Below are 9,328 nucleotides of genomic sequence, written 5' to 3' on the forward strand. Positions count from 1 at the left end.
AGACAACCATCCTGTTAGTTTTTCCTGCATCTTGGTGGTATGGGGTGACTACAGATCCTAGATAAAAATCTTAGACCTTCTGTTGTCAGGTATACCCAGGCAATATTTTGTAGGGGGAATGGTAGAAAAGAAGTGAATTGTAGTTAGACAGATCTGCTTACTCACTGTGTGAACTTGGGACAGCTGCTTAATTTCTCTGAGCCTATTTCCTCATCTGTAAAAATGGGGATCATATTTTTACCTACCTCACAGGGTTGTTGTGAGGATTAAAAGAGGTGAGACGTGGAAGCGCCCAGCCATACCTGGCAAATAGGTACTCAATAAATACTGGTTTTTCTTTCCTTTCCTTTTCCCCTTTTTCCCCTTTCCCCCAGAGTGTTGAAAATGGAAAAGAAGCCCCTTTTATTCTGACAGTCATTTGCAAATGAGTGGGAACTTTTCAAACTCTGAAGAATTGGTAGAGTTTTGGTGAATGAGGTTGTTTAATGTGGTTCTAATCTTCTAATTAAATGCTTCTAATCAACGAGTCATTACTATATAGGCCTTTTTATTGAGACTTTACATCCTTTTAGAGAAATAAAGTAACTTTTAATCACAGGAGAAACTTTTAGGGGCTGCATAAAAGTCCCCTTTTGTAGAATGCATGGCGAGATTAACTCTGGGGCTGTACTACTTAGCAATAAAGATAATTTAGGACCAGCTTCATAGAAGTTCCCAGGGATATCAGTATGGGACTTTCAAGGAGATTTACTTTTTTTCAGGTGCTACTAGAGTTGGGAGGCAGTTTTTACTAAAACTTCCCTTTTTATGTGGCATCCATCACAACAGGAAATTTTGAGATTCAGAGGATGCACTAGTTTGTTTCTGGATGTGGGGTTGAGGTTCACTTATCTCGGTATAAGTTCCAAGCTCCTCATGTAGGTCAATTTAGCTTATACTGGAGAGATGGGAGCATGGAAATTTTATTGGATGAACTATGAACCTTTCAGTTTAGGGTATCTGCTAGCGATTTGAAATGGTCCTTTGTCAACACAGGAGATGGGCAAATCTAAGCCCCACAGAAATTCATACATAGTAGCACAAGGACCAGAATATATTTTTAAGAACAGGAAGCAGTGAGGCAGAAGAATAGGTGTTAGATAGACATGGTGGATGTTAACAGATCTCAGATGCGAAGCATGGCCGGAGCTCAGGCTGGCAATTTGCTCCCATTCCCCATAGATTAGACTGAGACACTTGGACAGAAGAATGTCCTGCACTTGGGCAGGGGCCCTTGGTCGCCAGAGCCAGAATTAGAGATCAAAGGGGTTTTCTCGCAGAAGTAATTACTTCCCAGAAGTAATTTCCGTGACAGCTGTTGGCTCTTACTTGGGAATCTCATCTCCTGTCCCCCAAACCAGCGGGGTGACCTCAGGAAAGCACCACGAGCTGGAGACCCGGCTTTTATAAATTTATCCAAATCGCAGAACCAACAAGATAAAAGGGAGTTAAGGCTGGGGGGTGCGCAGCGAGCTCCACAGCATCACACCACGCGCGAACCGCGCTCCCTGCCCGGGACTTCCGCTTTCGTTCTCGCCTCCTCTCTCCGAGCCGCAGCGTTACCCGTGGTAGCGGCCGTCGGGCGTCGCCGGAAGTGTCGCAAAGACCGGATATCCGGTTCCTCCGGGAGCTGGGGAGCTGACGGAGAGGGCCGCCGCCCAGCAGTAGACGCCGTCTCGGCCGGCGGAGCCGCACTTCCCACGGTGTGTGAGTGAGCCCGGGCCCGGTCCCCTCTCCCGCCGCCGCCATGGGCTGCACGTTGAGCGCCGAAGACAAGGCGGCGGTGGAGCGGAGCAAGATGATCGACCGCAATTTGCGGGAGGACGGGGAGAAGGCGGCCAAAGAAGTGAAGCTGCTACTGCTCGGTGAGGGCCTGGGGGCGGGGCTCGGGCACTGCCGAAGCCCGAGCGGGGTCCGGCCCCGGAGGGATCTGGAGGGCGTGCCTAGAGCCTGGAGTCGGGTTTTGGGGGGTGAGGCCTCGGAGGGAGTGATGTGGGCTGGGGGTTGCGGTTGTAGGAATTAGGCTGGAGAGGGTGTAACTCCGGGCTGGTGTGGCGGTTAAGAGTTTGGGAATATGGGGCTTCGAGACTGGGCTAGAACCCTGGGAAAAGCTCATAAAGGAAGAGATGATCTTAGAGAAGGTTTTACGTTGGGTTGGAACCCATTGGTAAGGAGGAGGACGCGATAGAATATATGTTGGGCTTGTAACATGGTTTGTTTGAGCGTGGTGGGACTTGATGGCAGGATAAAGCTGCAAAGCTTGAATGACTTAAGTGGAGAAGGCGGGACAGAATGGTCACTTAAAGACCCTGTCATTTGTTAGAGATCAGAGAGCATCTTGATTGGTCAGTATGGTGGAGGAACTTTGCATTATCCAGGAACCTGAAGGTAGGTGGTTGAGATAAATGGCAGGCTCTGAGATACTTAGGTAAAGAGTTTGGGTGCAGAGACTGTCTATACATTTTCATTTTTTGCTGTAATTTTTATTGTCTTGAGATTTTATAACTGTGTTATGAAAGGGGAGGAGGATGGTGTGAGCTGAGGAAATTCAAAGAATGGCTTGTTTGAGGTTTGTGGCAGATCTAGTGGACAATGGATTACACATTGAGAACTGCTGAATAGTTGCTAAGGGCGGCGTGCTGTGGGAGTAGAGTTATTTTAGGATAAATAATGGAATTGGATATATTTACTGTAAGGCTGGTAAACTTCTGGGGAGCCAACTTATCTCTTTGTTTTTTTTTAAAGCAAAAATATTGGCATCGGGACTACTATATGTTACCGGGTACTCATTTTAAGTGGCTTATAGATAGAGCCAGATGTGTCTTACTCAACATAATGTAGTTTTAAACTTTTTGAGAGGCCTAGTAAACCAAATAAAGCCTTCTGGCAGTAACTTGCCAATAAACTAAGCCACATTTCTTCATTATTAATTTTTTCAAGGGCTCTGTTAGAGAAGACTAAGTAGGAGTCATGATTGCTATATGCAATAGAAAAAGGCGTTCTTTAAGGGAAGTGCCAGGTTTTCAGTGTGAAGCTTCAGAGGACAGAATACACCATGATAACCCAATACTTATTTTGTATTCTGTGATAGGCTAGGTGCCCCTACTAGTCTTTTCTTTCTTTCTTTTTTCTTTTCCTTCTTTTCTTTCTCTCTTTCTTTCTTTCTTTCTTTCTTTTGTGGTACTGGAGATGGAACACATGGGCTTTCTACTTCCAGGCTACACCCCCAGCCCTATTTCTTATTTTTTATTTTGAAACAGGGTCTCACTGAATTGCAAAGGGCCTCACTAAGTAGTAGCTGAGGTTGTCCACAAACTGCGGTCTTCTTGTCTCAGCCTCCCGAATGTTGGGATTACAAGCAGGCGCCACCATGCCCAGTTTCCCTACTAGTTTCTTTATGTTAATGTATTTGGTTGTGGATTGTAGAAGCTCTAGTGAAATCTTTTTGGATATAAAGGAAAAATTATGCATTGGAGCTTGAACTTCCAGTTTGAATACCTGAATTCCAGAAGGCATGAGTTCACATTGTAGTTTTAGACTACCATGGTCTGTATAACATGTATCTTCTGTGGATGAATACAGTCCCAGTAGGTGCTCCTAAATCATTTGTTAACCAACATGAGCCAGCTAATGTTGGAAATTGATCTTTGGGGCCTTTCAGAAGTTTGGTATGAAACACAGTGCATGAAGCATTAGCATTTTCTATATTGATGATTTGGTTATGAAATTAAAGGTGTTTTCTCATCTTCTATAATTAAAGGTGTATTCTCATCTTCTGTGAGTAGTTTGATTTACATTGACCATCAGAGATATCCTCAGGACACTGGCATATTGCAATACAGTTGTAAACTGTGAGGCTTTCTTCCAAGTGGCAGGATATGGCAGGCAGTACGTAGGCAAACAGAACTTATCCAAATGTCTGGAAAAATCCTAATTTAGGACTTTATAAATAGTGCATTTAATTAAAAACAAAATTAAACACATGGTAACTTAAGGAAATTGAAAAGCAGTAAGTAAAATGAAAGTACTAAAACATTTGCTTTTGTTGGGCTTGGTGGTGCACACTTGCAATCCCAGTACTTGAGAGGCTGAGATGGGAGGATTGTAGGCTCAAAGCTATTCTTGGCAACTTAGTGAGGCTCTCAGCAACCTAGTAAGACCCTGCTTTCAAATAGGAAATAAAAACAGGCTGGGGGTGTAGCTTGGAGGTAGAATGTCTCTGGGTTCAATTTCCAGTACCAAATATATATACATACATACTTTTAATTTTTACTGCACTGATTTTTTAAAGTTTTTTATACAATATTCTTTTTTTTTTTTTTTTTTTTTTTTGGTGGTACTGGGGTTCCTGGAAGCCCTTCTACCTCTGGGCTACACTCCCAGACCTATTTTTACATTTTTATTTGGAAACAGGGTCTCCTAAGCCAGCGCGCGCGGCTGGCTTCGAACCTGCGCGATCCTCCTGTCTCTGCCTCCCAAGCGCGGGGATTACAAGCGTGCGCCACCACGCCCGGCTATACAATATTCTTGAGCAAGTTAAATCAACAAATTCTAATAGGTTGCAAAAACAGCTGCTTTTGCTTGAGCCATATCATAACGTACATATGAAATTAAAATATTTTACTCTATTTGTATAATTAAAATATACCCAGTTCAGCATATAAATAATTTTTTTTTGCTATAGAATATCTTCTTTGATGTACATGGGAATCATTTTTACTTCAGCACTATGAAACTATTTAACTTAAAGTTGAAATCTGTCTACCCTTGTCTCCTCTGGCACATAATATGTTTTCTTTTTACAGGGATGTAGTTTTGACTAGTGATAAACAGCAAGTTCTCTGAAGTCAGACTGCTTCAAATCCTTGTTTCCACTTAACAGCTAAAACCCCTTGGGAAAGTTGCTTAGTTAATTCTCTGCCTCAATTTCTTTATCTTTAAAAAATGGGGAACAGATACTTTTTGAGTTGCTCACAGGATTTGATATGAAAACAGTGTAAAGCAGAAAACAGGTATATAGTATTATCTCAGTAAATATTAGCTATTATTACTAAACCAAAGTGAATGTTTTAGATTATAGGTACAATAGAAATTCAAATTAAGATGCTGTTGTTGGCTAAAAACTAATTAAGGAAGACTTTAGTATTACAATTCTTCATTTGATAACTTTTGGGTTGAATTTGCTTTATATGTCCTTGGAAAGATCTTGCCTTTGCAGTGTGTGTGTGTGTGTGTGTTACCAGGAATTGAACCAAGGGCATTCTACCTCTGAGCTACATCTCCAGCCCTGTTTTTTATTTTTTATTTTGAAACAGGGTCTCACTAAGTTGCGGAAGACCTCACTAAGTAGCTGAGGCTGGTCTCAAGCCTGCGATCTTCGTATCTCAGCCTCCCAAGTACTGGGATTAAAAGTATGCACCACCACACCCGGCTGCAAATTAATGTTTAATCATAATTTTCTCTTGAAAGACAAAATATATATTAGGCAAAGCTTCCCAAACAGTATGCAACATAAAGAATGGCACACAGGTGTGTTGTTTGCACATTTCTTAGAGTGTTGAAATTTTAAATCATTTTATAACTTCAGAATTTTACACTAGTTGAAATAATATTTGAACATCTTTGTTGGCATTCCCCTTGTAAGCTTCCTGAATTCAGTAATTTGAAACAATTTTATTAGGAACATTTATATCAATTTGATATAATCTGTAATACTTTGTATTTCATGTCATAGTATTATAGCATAAAGAATTTTTTCTATCAAGTTCTTTCAGCTTATTCTAATAGTCTACAGATACCTTCTTCTAATTTTCTTCATCTCCTTATCCTTTTTTAAAAATAAATTTTTTTTGGTACTAGGGATTGAACTCAGGGCCTTGTACATGCTAGGCATGTGCTCTGCTACTGAGCTACATCCCTAGACACCTTACCCCCTTTGTGGTATTGCGAGTGGAACCCAAAGACATTCTTCCTCTGAGCTATACCCCCCAGCCCTGTTTTCTTTTATTTGTAAACAGGGTCTCATGAAGTTGCAGAGGCCTCACAAAGTTGCTGAGGCTGATTGTGAACCTGCGATCCTCCTGTCTTAGCCTTCTTCTTCTTCTTCTTTTTTTTTTTTTTTTTGTGGTACTGGGGTTCCTGGAAGCCCTTCTACCTCCGGGCTACACTCCCAGACCTATTTTATATTTTTGAAACAGGGTCTCTTACGCCAGTGTGGCTGGCTTCGAACCTGCGCGATCCTCCTGTCTCCACCTCCCAAGCGCGATCCTCCTGTCTCCGCCTCCCAAGCGCGGGGATTACAAGCGTGCGCCACCACGCCCAGCTGTCTTAGCCTTCTAAGTACTGGGATTGCAATTGTGTGCCACTGTGCCTGGCTCCCCTGCCCCCTCTAAAAATATATATATTTTGGCCTGGGCGTGGTGGCGCATGCTTGTAATCCCCGCGCTTGGGAGGCGGAGACCAGAGGATCGCACAGGTTCGAAGCCAGCCGTGCTGGCTTAAAAGACCCTGTTTCCAAATTTAAAAAAAAGTATAAAATAGGTCTGAGAATGTAGCCCAGAGGTAGAAGGGTTTCCAGGAACCCCAGTACCCCCCCACATACACACACAAAAAAAAAAAAAAAAAAAATTGAGACAGGGTCTCTTTTTTAAGTTGTCCAGGCTAGTCTCGAACTTGCATTCCTCCTGCCACAGCCTCCCAGATAGCTGGGATTACAGACATGCACTATTGCGCTTGCTTACCATTTTCAGTGTTTGCCATGATGTGACCAAAGTTGGGAAACATTAGTCTAATGGATATAGGCACTGCTTTTGGGATTACACAAAACTGAATTAAATTCCCACCTTCATTCACTAGCTGTGAGACCCAGAACAAGTAACTTAACCATTGAATAATTATGTTCACATATATGAAATAAGATACTATATATAGAATGCGTCACATTAGTGCCTCGCAAATACTTTTCAGCAAATGACAACTTCATTATAATGTTTGTGAGGTTTATTATTTTAGCTACTTTTTTTTTCAGAGTTATTTCAGCCATATTTGGTTATTTTTCATGTTAATATATTCTTTTTAAAACTCTTAAAATAATTTTATAAATATTCTGTGGTAAAAAGAATGAAATCTGTGGCAAAAATTAAGTTGCATGTAGAGAATTGGAATAATTATTTGTTAAATTATATCATTATTCATATTTGTATTTACATTTCTACTGGCTGAGTATGCTTATTGAAGATAAGACTGACCTTTGATAAGCATGTTATTAATACTCCTATGGGATGATATTATGTTTGTCATTTTTTGGAACAAGAGTCATAGAAGTTAAAAATTTGGGAAGGATTTGTCTTGTATCTGAGGGTACAAAAATGGAATAAAATACAAATAGGCATTACAAAATTTCTTCATTATATGCACATATTACTCTTTGTGGGTTTTTTTTTTTTTGGGTGGTGGTACTGGGGTTCATGGAAACCCTTCTACCTCTGGGCTACACTCCCAGACCTATTTTATACATTTTTTTAAAAAAGTCGGAAACAGGGTCTCCTAAGCCAGCACGGCTGGCTTCGAACCTGCGCGATCTTCCTGTCTCTCCCTCCCAAGCGTGGGGATTACAAGCGTGTGCCACCACGCCCGGCTCTTTGTGTCTCTTATGTAAGTGCATTAATCACTTTTGCAGTCTGAAAATATGATTTTTTTGGTGTGTGGTACTGAAGATTGAACTTGGTCATACTACCTCCATCTGAGCTGTATCCTCAGCCCTATTTTATTCTTTTATTTTGAAACCCGGCCTCACTAAGTTGCAGAGGGCCTCACAAGGTTGCTAAGGCTGGCTGGGAATCTGCAATGCTCCTGTCTCAGCCTCCCAAATACTGGGATTACAAGGAAGCCTGCCTAAATATGATCCATTTTTAGAACCATATGTTGTAATATGGCCATGCTATCTCTGTAGTACAGGGATGACCATAGGGTAGGGCACTTACTGTAATTAGTAGATTTGACATGTAACTTTCTAATCAGGGCTGTAGCTATGTTTCTTAAAAAATAATTTTAGCTCAGTACACTTCTTTGCAGTATTACAAAAAAGTCTTTTTAGATTTGGGGCAGTTGTCTCTCATAAAAGTGGTTCCTGGTTGAAAGAACTCTTAGAGATTAGCGAGACCTGAAGCATTTTGCTGTTTAATGTGTCTTCCTCAAGGTGTTGAGCTGCTTTGCATGTTTCTTGGAAAAAGGAAGTTGGTGGGTCTCTGAGATATTTTCTTTTTTCCCCACCTTTTCTCTCTCCCTTCCCTGATTTCTTCCACATTATGCCTTTGTTCTTTTATAAACCTGGAATGCCTACCACCCACTAGGACTTCAGAAGACCATGAACTTTCTAAAATTGTTAACAAAATTATTGGTTATTTGTGGTTTTTTTTTGGGGGGGGGAGTGGAGCCATTTTCTTCCCATCAATTTCTTCTACAGTACTACCTAACCTTTTTTTTGGGGGGGGGGCTCTGGGGATTGAATTCAGGGTGTTTTGCCTCTGAGCCACACCTCCAACCCTATTTTCTTTTGTATTTTAAAACAGGAGCAACCTTGCTAAGCTGCTGAGGCTGGCCTTGAACCTGTGATCCTCAAGTCTAAGTACTAAGATTACAGGCATGCACCTCTGTGACTAGATCTAGCCTCCATTCTTGAAAGCCTTTCATGTATGACCAGAAAAAGCAATATAAGGAGAAAGATTTGGGAAAAGCAATAGCTGGGCAAAAATAAAATGTTTAAAATGCAAATGCAATAAACCTAGACATTGTGAAGAGTCTAGATGAGGAGTCTAAAATCTCCTCCTTTGGAGGACTTTTTTATTTTTTGGTGTTGGAACTCGGGCCTTCTACCTCTGGGCTACACCCTCAGATCTATTTTATATTTTTATTTGGAAACAGGGTCTCGCTAAGTTGCTGAGATCCTTACTAAGTTGCTGAGGCTGGCTTCGAACCTGCAATCCTCTTGTCTCAGCCTCCCAAGTACTGGGATTACAAGCGTGTGCCACCATGCCAGACATGGGAGAAGTTTTTACTTGGAATTTTTGAGAAGTCTGTTTTCTGTATTTGAGATATTTCTTCATTCTCTTTTTCTCCCAGTGCATTAATGAACTTGCTGCTACTTACACCAGGCTGATACATCCAGTACAGACCTTATCTTCTCTCTTCACCTCTCTCCCCCAGATCTGGGTATTGCACACTTTTCTGTTCAGGCACCAGCATTCTCAACATCTAGGCTGAAACTGCACCTGTTTCCAACTTCTCTTTC

At 41.5% G+C, this 9,328-nt stretch overlaps 1 protein-coding gene across 1 annotated transcript in view; it reads left to right on the forward strand.

The window, feature by feature from the left end:
- Window positions 1-1,786: 1,786 nt before the first annotated feature.
- Window positions 1,787-9,328, forward strand: part of GNAT2 (G protein subunit alpha transducin 2) — a gene marked incomplete at both ends in the record, with an annotated part of 42,732 nt that continues 35,190 nt past the window's right edge. The window contains one exon of the mRNA XM_080690939.1: window positions 1,787-1,904. Within this exon, the coding sequence (XP_080547065.1) occupies window positions 1,787-1,904 (118 nt within the window). The remainder of the gene's footprint in view (window positions 1,905-9,328) is intronic.

Source organism: Muscardinus avellanarius (assembly GCF_963383645.1).
Source record: "Muscardinus avellanarius genome assembly, chromosome: 3".
Taxonomy (NCBI): domain Eukaryota; kingdom Metazoa; phylum Chordata; class Mammalia; order Rodentia; family Gliridae; genus Muscardinus; species Muscardinus avellanarius.